This window comes from Rhipicephalus sanguineus, chromosome 1 (assembly GCF_013339695.2).
Source record: "Rhipicephalus sanguineus isolate Rsan-2018 chromosome 1, BIME_Rsan_1.4, whole genome shotgun sequence".
Lineage (NCBI taxonomy): Eukaryota > Metazoa > Arthropoda > Arachnida > Ixodida > Ixodidae > Rhipicephalus > Rhipicephalus sanguineus.
The window spans coordinates 160671519-160694727 of record NC_051176.1 but is presented as its reverse complement, the minus strand read 5'-3'; the positions used below and the strand labels follow the sequence as shown (position 1 = coordinate 160694727).

At 46.7% G+C, this 23209-nt stretch overlaps 1 protein-coding gene across 1 annotated transcript in view; it reads left to right on the top strand.

Moving 5' to 3' along the window:
• LOC119401269 (nose resistant to fluoxetine protein 6-like) overlaps positions 1 to 22458 on the top strand; it is a 67276-nt gene extending 44818 nt beyond the window's left edge. Inside the window, exons 4-13 of the mRNA XM_037667963.2 lie at positions 7956 to 8053; positions 11447 to 11629; positions 12921 to 13014; positions 13222 to 13320; positions 14014 to 14179; positions 16453 to 16532; positions 17997 to 18119; positions 19748 to 19868; positions 20685 to 21014; positions 21823 to 22458. Coding sequence (XP_037523891.1) covers positions 7956 to 8053; positions 11447 to 11629; positions 12921 to 13014; positions 13222 to 13320; positions 14014 to 14179; positions 16453 to 16532; positions 17997 to 18119; positions 19748 to 19868; positions 20685 to 21014; positions 21823 to 22092 — 1564 coding nt within the window. The 3' untranslated portion in view covers positions 22093 to 22458. The remainder of the gene's footprint in view (positions 1 to 7955; positions 8054 to 11446; positions 11630 to 12920; positions 13015 to 13221; positions 13321 to 14013; positions 14180 to 16452; positions 16533 to 17996; positions 18120 to 19747; positions 19869 to 20684; positions 21015 to 21822) is intronic.
• Positions 22459 to 23209: the final 751 nt, after the last annotated feature.

The window sequence follows — 23209 nt, the reverse complement described above, 5'->3', positions numbered from 1 at the left end:
TTTCTGAAGTCGCCAGATACGCCGAAGACTGCCGTCAGTTGGCTCGTTCCCTTACAGCGGAAGCTCAAGGTCGACAAAGACGCATCATGACGACGTTCGTCACCCAGCTCCTACGTTTCCTGCTGGCTCCCTTGTTTGGCTTTGGGTACCCCCCCACGTCCCTGGCCTTTCCTCTAACTTCTGGCGCGGTACCATGGTCCGTACCGTGTCATTCATGCCACCTCGCCGGTGAACTACATCGTCGAGCCCCTCACACAGTCGCCAGATTTGCGCTGTCGAGGGCGCGAGACTGTACACATCGACCGTCTCAAGCCCTACTACGACCCCCTCATTCTACGTACTCCATGAGTCGCCAGGATGGCTACGCTTCACCCCGGGGGTATTGTAGTGGAGCAGATGCACGAACGAGTATGCGCCTGTGAAAGAGGACGAAAAGACGACCCGCGCTCTGATTGCACGAGAGCCTGTACCGCCTCCGTCAGCGTTGCATTGCGTTGCCGTACGGTCCTTTTTTCGTTGCGACCTCGTTGCAACTTCGTTACTCCAATAAACCTCATCACAACTGCTTTGGTTGTTGTTTCGATTCCGGTGTGTAATAGTGAATCCAAGTTTCATCCATTGTTATAAATCTGCGCAAAAAGTCCGCTGGATTTTTCTTATACAGCTCCAAAGCACGCTGTGACATCGTCATGCGGTTGCGTTTTTGCTCAGGAATAAGGATGCGCGGCACCCATCTTGCACAGAGCTTGTTCATGTGTAGTTCTTTGTGCAAAATGTGACATACACGTTCCACTGAGATGCCAACACCCTCGGCAATTTCGCGCAACTTCACTCTCCTGTCTTCCAAAACCATATCGTGCACACGGTCAATCAATTCAGGAGTTGTTGCACCTTTTGGGCGCCCTTCGCGCGGGTCATCTTCAATGCTCTCTCTCCCCTGCTTAAACTCAGCAGCCCATTTCTTGACTGTGGAGTATGAAGGTGAATCTTGCTTGTAAACTTCAACAAACCTTTGGTGAATTTCATTCGGAGATAAACCTTCTTTACAAAGAACTTTATCACCGCACGGTACTCAAGCTTCTCCATGCCTTCCGGTGCATCACACTGCACCCACTGTGATCGACTGTCAAAGCCAAACTGCTAATCGGCACTAGATGGCGTTTCATCTGAGACTTGCAGAGACTTGTATGAACGTGCACATGAGTGCTACAAGTTCTCGCTCGCGTGATTCTTATTGAGGCCGAGAACTTTTCAGACCACCCTCGTATATGGACAAGGAAGATAGCCATGCACGTTCAGATTACGTACTGTAGATTATGAGTCGTTTGTGCAGAGTCCTTATAAACAGCATGACATCAAAACATTTGAATCCATTAAAAAAAAGGCAACTCACTTCATTTATTACACACATCACAGATATTGTTCAACAATGTCTGGTTTCTCCTCCTTGAGGAGGAGGAGGAGGAAAAGAAAAACGGAACGACAGGGAGGTTAGCCAGTTCTTCAACTACGAGCTCTAGAGGATCACGGATGGCGGTGAGTTCTGCAGCAGTCGATGATGTTAAATGCGATGTCTTGAATTTTATTGTGACGGATTTCTCGGGTATGACCACTGCCCCTGCTGAGCTTGCAGAGGAAACTGAACCGCCCATGTAAATGTGAAGGCGCCCACTGTGTTTTTCATGCAGGAACCATAGCGTGGGGCCAAATATGACGACTCATTTTCTTTTGTATTCTGGGAATGGCTGTCAGGGCTTCCAGCGGATATAGACACCACAGTGAAGTTCGCGGGAATCAAGAAATAATGGCGCTGAACGCAGAGTGTGGCCTAGAAGTTGGAAGTGAGGCGAGGTGGTGTGATGGAATTCGGGCGGCCTGTCTTACGTGTGTTCTTAAAGCATCAACACGAATGTATGTTGTGACTGGGTGATTACGAGCGATCACGACAGTCGCTGCTGAGGACGGGCATCTCGGAAGCTCAAGGCATATTCTCAATGCTTGAGCTTGAATGGACTGGAGGACGCGTACGTTTGTTCTTCGGGTCCTGCCCAGCACAGGTAAGCTGTTGCGCACGAAGATGGGGAAAAGTACAGTATACAGTTGAAGCATCGCACGTACAGATGCACCCCACGATTTTCCCGCAAGAAACCTTAGGACGCGGGTGATCATGGCGAGTTTCTTTTTCATATAGGCGATGTGGGGGCTCCAGGACAAGTCACGATGTATTATTACTCCCAGCAAACGGTGGGTCTTCTCATAGCTGATAGTGCGCCCATTGATTTTAATGGCGCATGGGGTCATTACCTCGCGCGTAAGCGCAACCAGTGAGCATTTCTCCGACGACAGCTCCAGTTCCCGTCCTTGGAGGTAGTTTGACGTCAATGTAGCCGCTCGCTGAAGCCTGGCTCGTACGTGTAGACGCGGGACCCCTGACGCCCAGATGCAGATGTTGTCTGCGTATATTGACAGATGCACCGACCGCGGAAGGACGTCAACAAGACCGATGAGAGCAAGGTTAAAGAGTATGGGGCTCAGGACTCCACCTTGAGGTACGCCGCGACAAGTACAATGTTGCGTTGTTGTACCATCTTCTGTCTGAACAAACAAGTTTCTGTCCTTCAAATAGCTGTAAATCCATTGATAGACACGCCCACCCACTCTTCCAATGTTGCCCAAGGCGTCCAGGATGGCTTCATGCAATACATTGTCATATGCGCCTTTCACATGGAAGAACATTGCCGCAGATAATCTCTTTAGGCTTTTTTGTTGCTGTACAGATGTGACAAGGTCAATAACATTATCTATAGAAGACCGTCGACGCCGAAAGCCGGTCATGGCATCAGGGTATATCTCGTTATGTTCCAGGTACCACTCTAGGCGAGTCAGTATGACCTTCTCCATCACCTTTCCAAAACAGCTGACAAGATCAATGGGGCGATAGGAGGCCAAGTCCAGAGGAGATTTACCTGCATGGTTTGAGCAGGGGGACGAGGCGGCTGGACTTCCACGAAGAAGGAACCAATGTGTTACACCACGAGTCGTTGTATACAGCTAGGAGGGCGCGCCAAGCTGCTTGTTCAAGGTTACAAAGGGCCATGTAGGTGACACCATCAGGTCCAGGAGATGACGAACGCTTGCATGCTGCCAAAGCTGCCTGAAGCTCCTCTGCAGAGAGCAGGTTGTCCATCCGGGAATCTCTGGACATCGGCGTGTTTCCTAGGTTATCCAGGGTGAACCCTGACTCCTTACTGGTGACCCTGGCGCAGAAGTCTTCTGCTACATCAATTTCGCGTCGACTTTGGTGGAGCGCGAGGCATTTGAAAGGCCGATGCTGTTGTGGCAATGTTCGTAGACCGCGGATAATTCTCCATATTTGCGATAGAGGCTTGTGGAGATAAATCGATTCGCATAATGATTTCCATCGTAGCAACTGGAATGCGTTGATTCGACGCTGGGTCTTCTTTTGCAGACGCCTCGCCTCCCTCAAGTCATAGACGGACTTAGTGTGCCTATATCGTCGTTCGGCACGACGACGGATTGCTCGGAGCCGCTCCAATTCCACTTCGTATTCACAAAACTGTGATGAAAGTGTAAAATTATATGTAGCGTCTGATACCTTCCAAGCTTTCAAGAGAACCTTCTTGATTTTCCTTGCACCGCTTCCCTGTGGATGACCTGTATTTTGACCAGTCGATGCGCGAAGAGACGGTGATCTGCGACTTGCTAAGGCCCTTGACCTTTATATAGGTGGGGATGTGGCCACTTCCATGGGTTTCGTTGTCCGCGAACCACTGTACATTGGCACTTAGGCTACGTGACACAAAAGTTAGGTCGAGACAGCTGCTATATGTCAGACCCCGTAAAAACGTAGGACTGCCGTCGTTTAAACAGTATAGTTAATGGTCAGACGCAAAAGAGGGTACATGTCGTCCCCGACGATCTGTCTTCTGGCTTCCCCATAGTGGGTGATGAGCGTTGAAATTGCCTGTAATAATCCACGGTCTAGGTGTTGCTGATATAATAGCGCTTAACCTTGCAGTGTCAAAGCGACCTGAAGGTGAAATATATACACCTACTAGTATGAAAGTGAGGTTATTACTTAACAGTCAGGCACACGTATTGGTTGCTGTCATCAGGTGGTACTGGATGCTCAATATACGTGAGTTCGCACCTGATATAAACGATGACTTTACTGCTGTTGTTTCAGGTAGCAGAGTTGAAAGCTTCGTATTGAGATAATCGTATCGCATTTTGAAGGCGTGGCTCACAAATGGCGATAATCGGAAACTGATTCTTAAACACAAATGGCCGAATATCCGAAATGCGGGGTTTAAGGCCTCGGGCCTTACACTGGAAAACTGACGCCTCTTTCACTTCTTTACGGAAGGGCTTCAGAGGAGGAGCCATGGTGCTTCTCCAGACTTGACAGCACCGGATTTAGAGCATCCAATACTTGAAGTGCACTACGAGCAGCCAGAGTCTGAATATTATTTAGGAGTACTCGAATGGTATTCACGAGGGTTTTTACCATGGCTACTACTTCTTTATCTTGGCTGTCGCCCCCTACTCGTTCCCGAAGTAGCCTTCAGCGAACGATGCTGCGGCTCTGGTGGCAGATTTATCGACGGCAGCGCTGGCTACGCGTTAGGTGGGCCGATGATTCTTGCGTCGTTCTTAGGGTGCTTATTGCTGGCACTTATTGGCGCTTGTGGTTACCTGTGCTCCCCGCAAGATGCCGAATCGGTTCAATGATCGTCCTGCACTCCACCATTCATCCACCTCGTCCTCGAGAGTCGATGCATACATCACGTTCGCGAGAACATCCTCCACTAGACGTCATCACAACCTTTAATCTGAGCCAATGGCTAATTACATATTTGCTTAAGACTGTAATAACTACACCGCCGTAGCAGAGTACTTAGCTTTTATAGATAAAGCTGCTGAAATGCAATTCGTAACTACAAGCTTTCCTCTCAACAGCGCCTTGTGAACCGAGCATGTGCGCACTATACTCTCAGTCCGCCGCCTGCAGTTCCCGTTATCTTCGTGCGCACAGTAACCTATGATAGCTAACTTGTGTTCTCCAGGCGGCCTAATACTTGGCTTATATGAGCTGGCTGTGCGGTTACCTTCGCTAAGCGCGCCCGCTGACATGACAGACTGCTTCAAACCTTGCCCGCACTGTACTGCATGCGATTGTGTCTGTATCTTTGCGCATGTTTGCTCAACTGACATTCCCGAAAGTGAGCAACGGCTGAAAACTCCGCCAGCAGAAATGCGCTTTGTTTAGCACAGTTGGACAAGGCACACAACAGCAAACACGTGAAAACACCCACTCAAGCGGAAACGGCGAGAAAATTGCACCTTGTACACTTGCGGGAGTTACGCCCTCCTAATTGCATGTGTTTTTCCTTTTGTTCCGGTCCTGCTGCCGATGCACGGTTCACGGCTAACTGCCCTCAGGTCGACGGACCTTGTACGGTACATTGAACGCAATTTCTTTCTGGCTCCACTCCGGTTTCTTTCTGAAAGTACGAAAGCGGCGTCAAGATTTGGGTCATTAGCTCACCGCATAATTTGTGTAACACAGCTTTTTCGCAAAGTAATAACGACCGTAAACGTTGTGCACTATTACTGTTTGTACCGCTGACTTTTTTGTCTCAGTCATCGAGTTCCAAAACTTTGGTACATACTGGTTTGAATAGCTCGTAATAGCGCATGCGTCCGTGCTAAATTGAGCAGCTTCTAAGAAATAGAAGGATTCGGTGAGAGGTTCATTTTGGTTACCTCAGCTGCTTTACTTAAGCGTTTTATTAGCAGTTTAAGTTCCTGTTTGTCTATATGCTGGCAACTTTGTTTATGTGAATGGGCGAAGTCAAAACCCGATGAATGTGTCACAGTATTTGCCGCGTTGGGAAACTAGAGCTGGACTACATAACGAACATATAAGCACAATTACCTTAAGTGCACTCACGCTACCACGTTCGGTAAGGACAGCTTTTCTCCCTCTTTCTCTCTCTCTCAAAAGTCCGTTGTCTCATATGATTAGCGTCTGATTTTATTGAGTGCCATGAAAGAAAAGCGAGTGACTCTTCGGGACTAAATGCAACAAACGTAGATTTGCCTACCACGTCGTAGATTCCACCTGTACTGTCAACTGTCGCGATAGTTTCATACAACACCCCTAATATTTAACCGATTTACAGGCCAACGTTTGCTAGCCAATGATTAAGTTTCAGTACTAGCAGCTAATAGGAAAGACGGAGGGGATTAAAATCAAATACGCGCCACTCCAATCATACTGCGCGGAATAAATAGACGTAAGAGGCACGCGACTTCTCCCTCAGATGCTGAAGCAATGGGGACGCATTGTTTACATGCGCAGCCCACATAAACTATGCAGAGACGGGTCGAGCCGAAGCTCTGTGCCACAAAGGACATTGCTGAAAGAACACCAAAGCCACATATCAAGAACGGGCGGCCATCTGGAGACGTCGCAGCGTCGCATATTTGGTCGGTCGCACGCCCGTTTCGAGACAAAGGCCACTTTTACTTTCATTCGTGATCAAGTCGTCAAACACACAATGCTCTGAGTAAGCATGTCGGTGGGTGTGGAGCGCGGGCGCGCATTTGGCGGCGCGTACACGACGTGCCTCGATCGCCTTTCGTTCCTGTCATTTGGGGTCGCGTGTGTTTGGATTGTGGCCATCCCGCGTTCGTGAAAGCGTATCTCGATAACGTTCCACATACCGCCTTTGTAGAAAGTAGTGGGCCATTCGTCAACGAACGGTCTGAGAAACTTTGTCTTTTCAGGAAGGGTGAATATGAGAAACCAACGCACAAATAAAATGCACGCTAGGTGCATCTCTCTCTGCACCCCTTTGTCGAAGAGCGCAATGGCAATCTTACGAGGACATCTAGCTGCGCAGGCGCCATTTCAAACAGCACCACTGAAACATCTATGTTTGTGTGCCAGCATGGTGGTGCACGAAGTTTGCGATGCCACTGTAATGTTATCAGAACACCACATGCAGGTTCTCCCGTTATTCAAGCACAGAGGCCAATAACGTCCCGGCCGCGTCGTTATCACACTGAAACAGGTTAACCGCAGTAGTATTATGCTGTCTTGACGTCATCAAGGTTGCCATTTCGGAGTACCAGTACGTTAAGACGCTGCGTCTACGACGTCACGTGCAAGCTATCAATAGGGCGTCATATATATATATATATATATATATATATATATATATATATATATATATATAACCTGGCGTATACATCTGCTGTCATTTTGCCTGCAAGCAGTAAATGTACTCGAATGGCCCACAAAAGTCCGCGAAAATCAAGCTGTCCTTTACAGCCACAAGTTGACGAAATTTCAGTGTCCTTCACTCGGAGCATCGCTCAGGTCTGTAATTTTCAGTGCTGAGTGAAGTACTATAGCCCGTGGGTATCGTTTCTTGCTAGTCGGAGTCCTGGTCAGCTCGGCTGATCACTTGGATAGTGCTTCACGCAGTGCATACGTGTGCGTGCGCAAGTGCATGTGCACGTGAGTACGAGCCTGTGTGTATTGTTACACACACGAGCCCATAATAAGCAACGAAAGTTAATCAAAGTAAGTAACGATGAATTGCATAAACAGGTTTTCAAATGCCTTATTTTCAACTGCCGTATTATTTAGTTCAAATAAATTTAGGCGTTTCTTGTGCCAAAAGCATGATAGACTTATGAATAGCGCCATAGTGGGGGACTCGTGGTTAACTTTAACCAATATAATGTACGTGCACCCAATGCAGAGTGCACGAGCGTTTTTTTTTTTTTTTTTCAAGCTACTCCGACTTACCGTAATGCAAGCAATCGCCGCAGACGTGATCGAAGCCGCTAGACAGTACAACGTCAGCCCCTTTCTAAATGTGTGTAAAAACAGCGCTATTTCTCTTGTTTTCTTCTCACAGAATATTCCTCGGTGTTCTCTCTCTTATTCTACTACTCGGCACTGCTTACGACGTTGCTCGCTACTACCTGCCAGAGGAGAAAAAGAAGGTTCTTCCAGGTAAGTTTAGAGGAAATCTGTGCCCGCGTAGGATTTGTTTAAAAAATCTTAACGCTCCTTGCATACGTTCGCGAGGACATGAAACATTTTTCATAAATTCGTACAGCCGAAGCAATGCATTCTAGAACACAAAATACCGCTATAGCCAGCAACTATGCCCGCACAAGAGAGAATTCTGAGAGCTGCCAAGCTGAGAATTTGGGGATCGAGAACGGTAATTTGCGAGACTGAGTCAGATATACAACGAATATGGTGCCAGAAGTGAATTGAGTCGAACGAAATATTGACTTCTTTTTTAATAGTTCTCGAAAAATGAGCTGGCTGGCGTCACAATTAATATTAAAATACCTTCTGATCGTCATATATGTGTAAGGTTAGCAAGTTTCTGCCAGAACATCGCACGTTATGAAGCGTTCCTTGCGAAAAGCACGCAGGAGATGTTATAAGGAAATAAAAAGTTTAATCTCATTTTAGGTAAGAACTAGTCGGGGAATTAGTAGCCTGGCCGAAAATGTCTGGCTCCTTGAGCGGCGCAGCACGTTCCAGTACGCACGTAACTGTCTATGCCATGACTGGCGAGAAGAAATTGATCCCGATTCTGCTGTAATTTTACTCTCAATCGCGCACAAGTTGCTGAGTTGAGGTATTCGAATGTATTCGAATAGATATTCGCATTCCAGGATAGTGACCATTAGATTCGAATATCGAATCAATTAGGGCAATATTTGAGCACTGGTTCGCGGTCAGTTAAGTCCCATGAGCCAGCACTACAACCTTTAGATAAGGAGGACCAGGGGCGTATCCAGGGGGGGGGGGCACACCGGGTCCATCCCCCCCCCCCCCCCCCCGAATTTTTTTCCCCCATGGAATACAGAGCACAAAATGACACTCGACCCCACTTATCCGCCCGGACCCAATGTCGGATCAAGGAGGTGCCCCCCCACCCCCCCGAAAAATCCTGCGTACGCCACTGAGGAGGACCTCGCGCTTTCATTTAGGTATACTCAGAGTCCACACAGATCAAGGTTCGAGGGGAGGGTGGAGCAGCAATACGATGGTCGTTGAGTTTATATGTGGTCTATGTTGTAGAAAAAATTCTGTTAATACAATGGCTGTAGTCTTGTACGCATTATTCACATATAGCACGCAAGTTTATTACTACTTGCGAAGCGGCTGCTGAGGCTCGTCTGATGTGGGGCGGTATCGCTATTAATAACCGCAAGCGATGAAAGCCAGTTACATAGCTAGAAACGCGAGTAGCGTGACCAGCCAATTTGGCAACGCAAGCTCTAAAAAAAAAGTATCCAATCAGTTACCTATACGGTTAACTACTGAAATAATCTTTAATTTCGAGCGCGCAGTTCCCACACTATTTGTTTTATCTGTGGGGAACATTAGTTAAATTTGCTTGATTTTCACGCATCCATTATTAATAAATTTTCTAAGCCTAAGCCATAATCAAATACGTGTTCTCGAATAGAAGCATAGCGCCATAACCACTGAGTCACAACGGCGGGCGAAAATCGGAAAATGGTGGTAATTCAGATTGACCTTTACGAATGCTATATGACTCAGCTCTAAGAGGACATGTTAGTATATCATCGCTGGCATGCTTTAAAAAATCAAAACAGTTCAGCCCCAACGCGATGCACAGAAAGCGATAGCACGGTTCCACGTTACGCTCGAGCTCCTCGAACAGCGTTCCAATAATACGCGGAAGCGACATGGCGCGACGGGGCACGTGAGACAACTGCTGCTGAGCACGAGAAACAAAGCCTTGTTAAGGCATTCTACAACGCTCGCTCAATGAGTAACGCGTCAAGCGCTTCGATGCTGCATGATACTATACCGACAAAAAAAAAGTCAGTGTTTATCGGAGCCCAGTGAAATGATAACATAGATTTAACTCGATGCTTGATATCACTGCGCACTTCCCTCTCCTTTTGCGGCGCATTTGTCTGCTGTATGCTTACCATACCGTGATGTATCTGTTTGTCTGAGCGGAACGGATAATATACGTTAACGTGCGGGAAAAAGTACATCGGCCAGACAGGTCAATGTATGAATGACATGTTGCGGGAGCGCGCCAACAATGTGCGAAACGGCGATGCGGGCCATCTTAGCCTCCACTACAGAAACTGCGGGCGCAAGCCCCAGTACTCGCAATACTACGTCGTAGCAAGGAACGTCAAGCAAATGACACGATAAATAATAGAAGCGGCGAATATCGCTAAATTGTGGGACATGTGGGTAAGTGCACCATCGATTGATTTAACGAAAAAAGAAATAAATAATCTTAATCACAAGCCGTGTACAACTCGACGAAAAGGGCAGCGCAAATCATCTTTTAATCTTATATTTTTTAGCCGGCCTTTATTTTGCACTGTTATCGTATCTGATGTAAAATGTGAGAAACACTGCTGCGCAGACTTTTCATCAACCCGATATATATGAGTTTGACGCTTTGAAACTAAATTTGCTGGAAGTAGCGCCTGTCTTCGTCGGTTTTCACTCGGTCCTCGTCTTGTGTGTGCGCTAGATGCTGAAGAAAGAGAAGTTTAAGAGAGACTGTAGTGCTTCTAGAAGCTTCAAAAGGGTTTTAAACTGCGCGATGAAGACAGGACGAAAACGGGAACACATACACACACACAAGCGCAGATGTGTGTGTGTGTGTGTGCGTGTGCGTGCGTGCGTGCGTGTGTGTGTGTGTGTGTGCGTGCGTGCGTGCGTGCATGCGCGTGTGTGTGTGTGTGTGTGTGTGTGTGTGTGTGTGTGTGTGTGTGTGTGTGTGTGTGTGTGTGTGTGTGTGTGTGTGTGTGTGTGTGTGTGTGTGTGTGTGTGTGTGTGTGTGTGTGTGTTCCTGTTTTCGTCCTGTCTACATCTCGCAGTTTAAAACCTTTTTGAAACCATGAACCGACTAGCCTAACAACATGCCTTGCTTCTATAGAAGCAACGGTCATGCCAGAAGCGGAACGCAGAACGCTGCTGGTGGCACTGCTGCCGAGTCGACGGAGCAAAGCGTGAGGGTGCAAACAAAAGCATTGCGCGTCTCAGGAGATCTACAGATACGCGCAGCCACGAATGCGCCCTCAATACCAGGACGGCACCGACAAGAACGCGCCTCGGGTATTCGTATTCTTGCTACAGCATTAGAATCGAAGTAAGGGTGTTGCTGTCATGCTGAGCGCCTCGCTTCATTCAGGCCTCCTAGAGTGTCGTCGGTATATGAGCTCGAGATAACAGCCACGATGCCTTTGGTGCTCGCACAGTGCCCTCCCTGAGCTACGGGTTCATGACATCATGACAGTTGTAAATTAGTAAACAAAAAAACATTGTTTTCTCTGTCCTTTTTATCTATATCTCTGACTACATTCCGTTGTTGCGTTCTTGCAGAGCCGCTGACCAAGGTCCTGACGGCTTTCTCAGTTGTGGCGAATACTAACATGCTGCTCACGACAGAAGCGGCCAACGAATCGGACAGCATGAAGCTGCGCTTCATTCACGGCATGCGGTTTTGGAGCTCATCGTGGGTCATTTTGGGACACACCTACTTCCTTGTCAGTGTGACCTCGCTGGGTGAGCCTGCCTTGCAGTGAAGTACCTGGATTATTACCGTACAGTAACTCTGTATACAGACAAGGAAATCTGCGCTTTGAAGCGTACCGGGAACGAGTATCGGGAGAAGAAAAGGGTGGCGAGCGATCCTACAGTGCAACAAAAAATTACATGCACAAGTGCACGCATAGGTGCATGGCATTCTCAAAAGAGATGAAAGTGCTCCAAAAAATATTTTTAACCTATGAAAAGGCCGTCAACTAAAAATTTGTAAGCGTTTAGCCTCTTCACGCGCGAATTATGATGCCTGCAAATGCGTCAAATTCGCATAGCATATTTCCAAGGCACTCAATATTACATTCCAAGAAAGAAAATGAAGGAATGTGTTGTTTTGTGTGAATTTCAGTAATTAATGTTAATTAGCGTGTAATTACATATCTAATAATTCTGCAGTCAGTCAGCTTCATCTATTGCATAAAAAGAATCAAATATTAGGACCAAAATGCTTGTGCAGTTTGTTTTTTGGTTGTATTCGTTTCGAGCAGAGGAAAATAATACTCTTGACGTCGGTCCTGGTACGCGGCACGTCGAACGATCGTCGAACATGGTAGTGTCTCCAGCAAAGCGATCCTTTGCAGCAATACGCAGCACAAAGAAGTTAAATGACCACTAGTTGTCCACTTGGGAAGCCTGCACAAATGTGCACACTGCGTTTCAAGCCATTTGAATAAACAAGCGGTGCGTGACTCGCGTCCGTAGTTGATGTATACAATTGTACACACCGTCGCTGAAGGGGTTAGAAAAGGCAAAATGAGAACACCTCAGGAGACGACCCACCGCGTTGCATTGGCGACGTCATTGGTGCTCGGTACTGCCCTTAAAAGTTCTGTCAGAGGTATTGTGTCGACTGGCATTGTGGTCCCAGCGAAAGACAACGAATTAGGTTGTGCAGGTTGACAGCGGATGGGCTCCTGAAGTGAGAGAAGCTCGTAGCAAAATTGGTTTTGAAGAAAGGCTTAAGAATATAAAATAAATGTGCGGCTAGCGTGTACAAATGTACCTGCACCTTAAGAGCATGGACAAAAAATGCAGGAAGATGTCGAGAAACTTGCAAACCAAGTGCAGGGTAAAATGTGAAGGCATGATGTCTCCTTAATGTCAATATTAATGGGCATTATATAGATCTCGGTTGTGTTGAAAGCAACAATTATGCAACCTTGACAGCAGGCCAGACAGTGTATCTGGGACAAAGATTCGCAAGGCCGACATTTTTATTTGACTTGTAATTGGCATTTGGTTTTGTTTCTTGCAGCTGACTCACTCAACATAATCAAGTACCACAGCCAGGCCGCGTTCCTCATGATCGCAAACGCCTACCCCTGCATACAGACATTCCTTTTTATAAGGTGATGGAAATTCTCTATCAACGCTTGCACCCAGCGGTGGGCACGGAACACGCGATATGAGGTGCACTGCCTTGAACGCTCCTTCGCGCCGCCTGCTCAATGCGCACCGCTGGCAAGTGTGCTTAGTCATTGTGATGCCCCTCTACCCCGTTTGGTATAAACCCTCTTTCTCACTTTTTTTTCTCTTTCTTTATTTCTGCCTCACAGCGGATTTCTTGTAGCATACAACGTGATAAAGTACCTCAAGGATTACAAAGGGACCCTGGCCGTTCCTATCGTTTTGTTGCTGCTCCGACGATACATCAGGTATGGACATCGGCCGTCTTCCATGAGGCCTCCTGTAGACCATTCCAAAATTTATATAAGCGAAGACCTTCAATTGGAGAAAGGTGGCTCAAACGGGTAACGATGACACAGTGAAAGCATATTTGAAACGTGTATTTTTTTATAAAACAACAAGCAACTGCATCTTTTTTTTTTTTTTTACATACTTTCACCGGAACTGTCAGACACGTAATGATCAATGCGCATATTCGGATCACTGAAGCCGAGCAGCATTCCGCTCGATCACTGCTCGGGAGCAAGGCTGCCTGAGAGAACTCAGAGCCAACAACTCTGTTTCTCTCTCTCTCTCTCTTTCTATTCGTAGCAGCGTGAGTGCTAGCCAGTCTTGTTACAGGACATAATAAGGAAGGCGGTCAGCCTTCAGGAAACGGCTTTTATGTGCTTTTTTTTCAGATAATTCGGGTCCGCATTGCGCGATTCGGACCCGCATTCGGGTGTCCGCGTTGTGCAACAGCTATAAACTAACGGTATTCACTTCTAGAGATTTTGGTTGTTTCCAACTCTACAGCGAGGGTATTGTTTTCAGCGCCTATACCGTAGGTACGCGTACTGAATTCTATTAAACAGTTCTGTTTTTTTCATTCATTTCATGTATGTACATACATTCACTCCGCCACCTTCACTCTGAACCTGTTGGTCTTCACTCGTCAACAGGATCACAGCACCGGTGATGTTCCTGGTGGGAGTGTGGCTTCTGTTGCCTCTGTTCCTCACGGGCCCGCTATTCTCCGAGTACAAGGACATCCTGTTCGGTCAATGCGAAAAGAACTGGTGGCGCGTGCTACTCCACATCAACAACTGGGTTCCTTTCTTCGATATGGTGTGTGTGCCGCAAGACACCCTCGTTTGCAGCGCGATTCCATGAAAAAGGCCAGTTCTCCTTCACGCAAACCAAAATGACAAAGTACGAGGGCATACCTGCTCGCATAACTGAAAAATTTGGCCCGACGATCTGTTTCAAACTGCCATGCGGTGAAGTTTCGCACCCAAAACGAGTTTTCATATCCGCAGTACGCCCTGCGCATCGAATGATGATAATAATAATAATAATAATAATAATAATAATAATAATAATAATAATAATAATAATAATAATAATAATAATAATAATAATAATAATAACAAGTTCACACATCGTGTTCTGCTCGATTCTGATACAGTTTTGCTTTGTTTTGTTCTTTTTTTTTATCGCCATCGCAAATTCGTTCCTGATCACATTCCCTTGTAATCATTAACTCCATGTGCTAAGGTAAAACAGTCATCTGTTCTTTCGAGCAATTTTTTTCACCTCACTATTTTTATAACGAGATAAAAGCCGCCTACTCGTGGCTCAGAACTGCGGTGCACGAAAGTCAAGTGCAGGTCGCCTACTTATGTATATTCCTGGAGTAAAAGCGTTTCAAGGTGTGCACACGCTAAACAAGACGCAAAATCTGTTCCGACTAACAGGCTGCGTCTGCGTCAAGGTGACCGAGTTAAAGAGGGCAAAGATGCGAATCGCTATCTCAGTACAGTTCTACGGATGCAACGCAGTGTCCCTAAAGCTAGCAAGAAACAATCTGCAAATATCCTTTAAAGGGCCCGTAACCACCCCGCGTTCAAATACGAGGGAGTGGTTTCTTACTCGCCTTCGCTACCCTTACTACAGGCCATACCTACCCCTCGCCACTTATTTCTTAAAAGCACGTGTACCATGTCAGCCCTAAGCGTTGAGCCTATCAGGATTTCGCGCTTGTCGGCTACACGCTATTACCTTCGAATGCGCAGTCGAAAATACACAATATGAAGTGAAATCAGTTGATCGCGCACGATAGTCATGCGAGACAAGAAAGAGCGGGTGGGCGGCTTCACGGCAAAGCAGTGTAGGAGACAATTCACAACTGATATTTCGCGCATATGGACCAATCGAGAGTATGTGCCGTAATAACGTCACGTAAATCACCGTTCTCGCGCCACGAAGTAATAATAATAATAATATCTGGGGTTTAACGTCCCAAAACCACGATATGATTATGAGGGACGCCGTAGTGGAGGGCTCCGAAAATTTCGACCACCTGGGGTTCTTTAACGTGCACCTAAATCTAAGTACACGGGCCTCAAACATTTTCGCCTACATCGAAAATGCAGCCGCCGCGGCCGGGATTCGATCCCGCGACCTTCGGGTCCGCAGTCGTTGCGTGACGAAGTGCGCCAGAAAGACGAGAAACGCCAGGAGAGAATAACGCGCTCGTTTTTTTTTTTGTTTTTTTTTTTTTGCATTGTCAAAGGCTGGTGAGGGGCCCTTTAAGCAGCCTTACTTATTTGTAGTTTGGCTCTATATGCGCAGATAGCAATGAACTCACTGCTGGCGGCCTACTGACCACGCTCGTCAAGCTGCATGTTTGCAGTTTTCTTGAAAAAAAAAAAAAGCCTTCAACTCGTCAAGTGTTGGAAGTAAACTTCAAACATAAAATAGGAGTCTATACCCGGGAATATCTATTACACATTTATGCAAATCTGTCTAAAAAGTGGTCGCCATCGTATATTAGCATATGGCGCCTTGGACTATGTAGCGATCGCTTTTAGGCGACTTTCAATGTGTCCTGCTAGAGGTGGGTGTTTTTAATGACGGCGATGCCGCTTGAACAAGTCACCAAGCGAAAAGGCTTTTCCAGTGGAAAATATACTACGTCCAACTACCAATTTTGGAAGCAGAGGTACTCAGGCTCATCCAGGTCCAAAGCTCTCAACGGCAACTGGATAATCTTATCACTCTAGAGAAGTGACAAACGCAAATTCTCTTTTAATAAGCACGAATATCCGCCACAATCTGCATGAAAATCAATAGCTAGAGAATAGTGCTTGCCGAAGCTAGTTGGCTGCACATTGTGAGGAGGGTTGCCAGCCAAACGAACTTCCTTTCCAGCGTTGCGTGTGTTTGCTTCTTTGTCGCGTCCCGTGAATTTGCTGGCTTTTCTTCAAGTTCTTTTATTCACGTGTCCTTGTCAGTGCGTTTTCTGGAAACCCTCCCCACGATGAATTTCTGATCTTTATATACTGACCTCCACACGTGACGATTTTAACACACGTTCTTTTTTTTTTTTTTTGCCTCAGTGTCTGGGTCACCTGTGGTACATCAGCGTCGATTGGCAAATCTACGCTTCCCTTTGGGTAATTCCCATGTTAATGATCAGGTATGACATTTCAATTTCCCCGCTTAGTTTTTGTTTCCACTGTCGTCTGTTTTTTTATTTATATGCCCTTGCGAACTTCTAGACTTGTTAGCTCCATTTCTACCCGTGAAAATATTTCTGAACTTACAAAAGCATTGTTTCGAATTATAAGCAAATAAAATTCCCTTTGGCTGTGTGAAAGATCTGCTAAATTCAACACATGTTCGGATGAGCCTGCGATCAGCCGTTTCCGTGCTGATTTTTGCTACGGCGAAATACTGTTATCAACACTCTCCCCACTTGCTTAGCGCAAGGCCATGCCGGACTGCTTTAGTCAGCTTTTTATGAAATATCATTGTCCTAGAGAGTCAGTAAACGTCAATGATAAGCGCACATATTGGATGTTATAAGAGTTCATATCTTCATTCGAAAAGTATTCCTAATCATGTTTCAATACCGTACGGTGATATGAAATTTTAGATAGACCTGAAGGGAAGAGTAGCACAGAAGTAAGGAATACGAGGCGTACGGCACAATTTAGTAACCAAATTTTATGCTTGTTTGCAGGGTGGACATCCCGCTTGATGAAGATTTTTTTTTTTTTATTCTGCGTTTCAGAAACAAGCTGTTATTGTGGAACTTCAAGGTTCGACCAGAAATACCTCCAGTTAACACTGTGGTTTAGGTGCATAGAAGCTTGTGACATAGTTACCACAGTTTCCCTCTTCCGATAATCCCTTCCAATGACTAAGAGTTCTTCTGTATGGTAACACATAAATGTTATTGGTGTCAGCTTCTGCTTGGAATGAATGCAGAGTCTTTCGTTGGGAGTGAGGCGCATGAGCTCACTGTTGAACCATTGGCCATAATACTGTCACGTGGTCGTGACGTCGACGAAGGCAGCAGTCAGTGTGTCCGAGATGAAACTCTTTATTTGGCCGAAATTGTGGCCGGGAAACTGAAAGTCAAACTACAGCAATACACTGATACACAGCGTACACTGATAGCGGCGAACAGAGCCTCGGCCGTCGAAAAACTGATGATCGCTGGGGCGAGCCGTCTTTTATACATCATGCATCGAACTTTCTAGCGTTATCACTGGCGGTCGTGCAAGCTCTGGAATAATCTTGACTATTCGCGTCATGTGCGCAATCTTAACAAAATGATCTACTACAATCGCGAAGTTTCTCGAACACTGCGGCGCGGTCAGCGTCGAGCGTTGCTAACCGTCCTTGCGGGTCAAACCCGAATACATCAAAACGAATCAAGAAGCGAGCGTGGCAATTCACACACTGTGCTTCATTGTCGCTCGCTTTCAGATTATGTGGTAGTTACGAGATAAAAATCAAGCGTATTAGCTGCTACATCTCGTTTGGTCGTGGCTGTAAATTCTAGCTCGTGTGTCTACGGTCGCGCTGTTACGGAACGAAACAGCAACGATCTGCAAATTGACTGGCCCTGCCCTTCTCTCTTGCGTCATTTCAGGTACAAAAAGGTTGGCTTCGGTGTGCTCGCCCTTGTCGTGCTCGTCACTTCTGCAGTAGTCGCGATACAAACTCGTCTCTACGACTACGGACCTACCGCTATCTACATCGACACTAACATCAAGTGAGTCTCGCGTCAATCTTTCGATATACACGCTCAATGTCCCACATAGCTACAACTTTCGGGCAAGCTGTAGTTTCACGCTCATTTGTGGCCTTTATACTCTATTAACCGATGAACTATGCAAGTACGGGTGATTGTTGAAAGCTCCCGAATAGCCAAAAAGTAGGATGTTGAAAAGTGCTGAACTATTGCAATTATGGCGTCCAGTGGCGCAGCCAAAAGGGGGGGGGGGGGAGGTCACCCCCCCCCCCCCGAAGTTTTTCAATTTTGCAAGGGTATAATACACGCGCACGCACTAGCAGCGTAAATAAATTTCGCTTTCAACCCCCTATTCCCCAACCCCAGTGCAGGGTAGCATACCGGATACAAACTTCTGGTTAACCTCCCTGCCTTCCTCTGCTCTTTCTCTCTCTCTCTCTCTAGCAGCGTAACCTTCCGGATGCTTCAATGGATTTGAGTAGCGCAGTCAAAATAGCCCTGCGGCTTGCACCGAACTGAAAGGCTCCGAAACACAACAGGCTTGATGTAGTGAATGTTAAACTCAGCTTACCAGTCGGCATTTCAAGAAACTTCTAACGTGGTTTTCCTACTTATCCTTGTCTTCTTTGCTTGCTAAATTTAACGGGCTATAAGAGCAGGCAAAACCGGTAGCCTGCCGGGGCCTATGTTTGAAAACAGTGACAAGGTCTGTACGTAGTACCTGATGAAGCAATAACTCTGTCAGTTTGACAACAAGCACTCCGTGCAAGCGTGGTACGAGTAATCGGCTGCCCTAGTGGCTTAAAAATAGAAAAACAAGACTGTAATCCAACTTCTTTGCAAGTATTCTTCGAAATAGGAAGGAAAGTACGTTAAAGCAACCAGGTGTTCTGAAGATGGGCATAAAGCCCGCATACTCCACAACCTAAACGAAGGTCTATAGGTCCCGACTTATCGAAGTTTCCAGCAGCTACATTTACAAGGGTAGCCCACTTTACTGCGTCTACAACGACAATGAACATTGCTCAACCCAGTGAAATTAATTACATCACTTAAAGAGACACTAAAGAGAAACAATGAATCGCTTTAGACAGAAAAATTGTACTCTGAGAACTCTAATGTCGTTAATTTCGCCATCATAGGTTTACTAATAGAGGAGAGAATCAAGTTCAAAGTTTCATTTTTAAATTTCGCGCCGAAATCTCCCCGCGTTACGTCACGGATTTCAATGTGTATTTATCGTATTTTTGCGCCATTGGCTCAACGAAATTACCCCAAACTTGGTATGTTAAGTCCATGGCCCCCTCAGAGAACAATCATCAATGTACTTCATTTTTACCAATTAGGAACTACGTAGTCCCTAGTAGGCGCCATCAAAACATGTGACGTCACGGCGAATGGTGCGGAAACTTCAAAGTTCAAGGGCTTTATATGAGCAGTCACTCAGTACTGATTTTAGCTATTGAGCAAATATTATGCAATATTCGGGTTGCGTAACTACATAGTACATGTAACCAACACGTACTATACAGTTACGCCAATTAAGCTTGCACTAAGAGTTTGCTTTGTTCCTTGTACCACGCTCAGCTTCACTCAGGAACAGGATGAATAAGGACGAGCGTCATTCACGTGTTTTCGATCCATCGCAGCAAGACGATAGATGCTGGTAACCAGGTGTACTTCAAGCCGTTCGCCCACGCCGGGGCCTTCTGCGTCGGCGTCGCCACGGGCTACGCTGTGCTCGCATTCGGAGCTATGAAAATCAATCTGGTAAGTTCATTTACCTATGAACTTTTGCTGAACCCAGCGTATGCGACTACAGCCTCAATAAATTTAGTCGAGTCATTTACCCTTACACTAAGTCTGATGCGACAGAGAGGAAAAAACCCTGAATCGATGCCTGAGGGCGACGGGCACATTTGTGCGCTGCAGGAAAACATCAAGCTTTCAGTGGAGCCTCAGAGCCTAGTTCGCACTTCCGCATTCGCTATTGGGAAGACATATCGAGGAATTCCTCCTATTTTCTTTTTCCGTCATGCAAGTGAACTTTCGCAGTCCCTGTGACTGGCCAACAACTCATCTGCCGTTGCAAGTTGTCTGCAGCGGCGCGCCCGTCTGGGACGTTATTGTTCTGCGCAAGGGTCATTCAGCTGTCACTATACCCTTCATTCAACGGCCATATAACGCCAGCACCCACGAAAACGACCCCTGAGTAGACAATACGCGGCGGATCGGGTAATTTGTGTTACTAATGACCTAAAGCGACCATTTTCTGTCATTCTTGCAGCCATTGTGTGCTAAAGCGGGTAACTAATACCGATGATGGTGCTTCCATGGCCGTGGTTCAGATTGTTTGGATGGCAGAGAACATGGTACGTTTTATAGATGTGTCCATTGCCGGGCCTCTTCGCGTTTTTACCATCAAAGACACGAATTCAGAGGATGAAAGTGCAAGTTTCGTTCTGTTATTTTATTCTCTGTCGTGCCGCTTGCTGTAGAAGCATTGCACAGAGTGAAGCGCCCATTTGACACAAGCCGTCAGCAGCCGCGCATTAACAAAATGGCGCATGCCTCTTCCTGTGACAGTTGATGCAGGCAGCCATGTGGGTGCTGTCGGGCGTGATAGCCGCCGTGGTGATCTTCGGTCCATTCCGATGGTACAAGGGCGCCGCCTACGACACGGCCGACGCGCTTCTGTACGCAGCCACACACCGCACTGCCTGGTCCCTGAGCCTGGCCTGGATGACGTTTGCCTGCGCGACTGGCCGCGGCGGCCTGGTGAACCGTTTCTTGAGCTGGGCGGCTTTCGTGCCACTCAGCAGGCTCTCGTTCTGCGCATTTCTTATGCAGACCGTGGTCATCCTCAGTAGGAGCCTGGTCACCAGAGAGCGCATTCACTACTCGCATACCTCAATGGTGCGTATATGCAAGCTGTGGGCCTTTGTTGTTACATGTATTATCAATGTAGTAACATTGGGAAAGCGCGTTGTTCACGAGCGGATACGTTGGCAAAGAAACAGCTACGGCATATGTGGGCCTTGTTCGTTGTACCTGTTTTTTGCCTATATCACGTTGGTAACGAGCTTTTGCAAGCTTACTATCAATTGTCAACTCACTTAAGTCTGCTGTTACATTTCACGTGCTAACCACAGCCCGTACATATAGCGCGCGAGTGCGTTGTTCCTATGAAGGATTGAGGTAGCGACGTTCGCAAGCAACAAAGAGCAGAAAAATGCTGTGCTGCATACTCGGGTTCACGCTTCAGTTTCCTCTTTGGGTTCTGTGAGCATTTTCGAGTCTATATAAGGCATCGATTACTGCAGCTAGCGCCATCCAGAGTGCATCGTGCTCATATGCTCTCAAGGATTGTGGCAGCGCTGTAGAGCTGTGCCACCCATATACTTATGACATGAACTCCCATTTGTGAAGTAGGAGCGAACTGTATTTGGCTCAACACTATTCAACGTGGATTGAAGTAAGACCTCGCAAAACCAATGGGACGACCTAGTGCCCGCGATAAGGACAAGCTCCCCGCAGCTTGCTTACTTTCACACGCATGAAGCGGACGTTGTTGTTTTTTTTTTTTTTTTTTTGTTTTTATTTATTTTTGGGGGGGGGGGGGGGGGGGGTTCTGATTACGTATATTTCGAGCACCATTCAAGTAATATTTGTCTATTCTGTGACATTGTCTCAAACGACTCTGTACGCTCCTCCCGTCGCGCAGTTCCAGGACTTCCTGTTCGCCTTCATGATGACGTACATGTGCGCCTTCCTACTGTTCCTGGCCATCGAGGCACCCGTCGGTAACTTGGAGAAGATGCTATTCATGGGCAGCACCAAGCAGATAGCTCGGTCCTCGCAGCGCTCCAAGACGTCGCATCAGCAGCCGCCATCCGGCAACGCTGCGCCCGTCGAGGTGGTCATGATGCCGCACAAGAGAGCCGACAACGGGACAGACACCGACAACTATGACTCTTCCAAGAGCCGCCTCTGACACCAGCAGGCCACTGCTGTCGCTTTTATGAGTGCCTGCGTACGAGACCCGCGTTCGGCGATGGACTGATGACAAAGATGGTCTATAGTTTGCTCTAAGATTCAGTGATAGCACTGCGAAACGAAAAAAAAAAGAAGCAACGGGTGCGCTTCCGTGTCAGCGCGGACGCCTACTCGCTTACACATATTTTCGTCCCCGCGCGCTAGGACATGGAACGTGGAGCGTTGCACCTGATAATTTATTATAACGCTCCACGGGCTTTGTGATCGATGACTCACTTTCAGTGCTACTTTCAAAGGACGCAGCATAACGCGGGGTGTCTCTCCTTGTGGGGCTGAGCAGTAGTGGGCGCCGCAGTATTGCTCATGCGCGTTTTGGCAATGCACTCTCCAGCCACACGACGTGAAACTAAAGCTGACGGGGAGTGCATTCGTGGTGAAGCTTCTTTCGTGGCATCTGCTTTTACTGACTTGGACACTCGGCACGCACTGAACGTGATATGACCGAATGTTATCAATCCAAAGCCCGGGCTCAGACTTCGTACATTGCGAAATATTGATGACACATGACTACAGTTTGCAGTAAGAAGCATTTTTATGTTGCAATATAGGTTTGCAAACCTCAGGTAATCAATAGACGCGTATTTGTTCTAGTGCGTGAAAGGTAACGAAGGACTTGATGTAGCCCCTAATAACAGCATGTAGTTGATTAACATTATTACCGTCGTTCACTGCATGGGGCTTGCGAATTTCATAATACTGCTGGAAATTCCTTTCTTGAGGTTTCGTCGGTACAATGACACAACATGTGTTCCGCGTTGCTCGTGTTCTACAAAAAAAAAATAGAACAGTAATTGTAGCCCCCCAATTCCAATATTTGGTGATAGGAAGTCTTCATCATATGTTCTCATAACGTAGGTGCAACGTTAAGAATTTTTGTAGATGTCGTAGTGCTAGAAGTTCTTGACATTGTGCTATTCCAAAGCGGCAGGGAAAGTACCTAGATCAGAAAAGAAGGAAGACGTTTTTTAAACTATAAGGTTTGGCGCTGGAATTGTTGCAGAAAGCACCATTTCCTGCATTCTTTCTTTGCTACAATATAAGCCAAATACTCTGTC